The sequence below is a fragment of the Penaeus monodon genome, chromosome 20, assembly GCF_015228065.2.
Source record: "Penaeus monodon isolate SGIC_2016 chromosome 20, NSTDA_Pmon_1, whole genome shotgun sequence".
In the NCBI taxonomy this organism is placed as follows: domain Eukaryota; kingdom Metazoa; phylum Arthropoda; class Malacostraca; order Decapoda; family Penaeidae; genus Penaeus; species Penaeus monodon.
The window spans coordinates 30,732,706-30,732,941 of record NC_051405.1 but is presented as its reverse complement, the minus strand read 5'-3'; the positions used below and the strand labels follow the sequence as shown (position 1 = coordinate 30,732,941).

General features: G+C 34.3%; 1 protein-coding gene across 1 annotated transcript in view; it reads left to right on the top strand.

Annotated features, from left to right (window-relative positions):
* The window catches only part of LOC119585759, a 7,105-nt gene that overhangs the window by 1,604 nt on the left and 5,265 nt on the right, over positions 1–236 (top strand). Inside the window, exon 4 of the mRNA XM_037934467.1 lies at positions 74–165. Within this exon, the coding sequence (XP_037790395.1) occupies positions 74–165 (92 nt within the window). The remainder of the gene's footprint in view (positions 1–73; positions 166–236) is intronic.

The following is a 236-nucleotide window of genomic DNA, read 5'->3' as shown; positions in this document are numbered from 1 at the left end:
CTCAAAGAAACATTTTAGATGTAGTGACTGGAATGTCAAAAAAAAAATTCAAGTAATATTTACTGTATTACAGATGTTAAAGACAAATATGCCAGGTACCAAATTCTGTGGATTTTGCCGACGTAATGGAGCAACTTTAAAGAAATTCTTAAACCATCCCCTCAGGTAGGTATAAAGAGGATAGCACTGGAAGGTTAACCAATGAATAATGGCAATAGTCGAAGTCTTATGCCTTT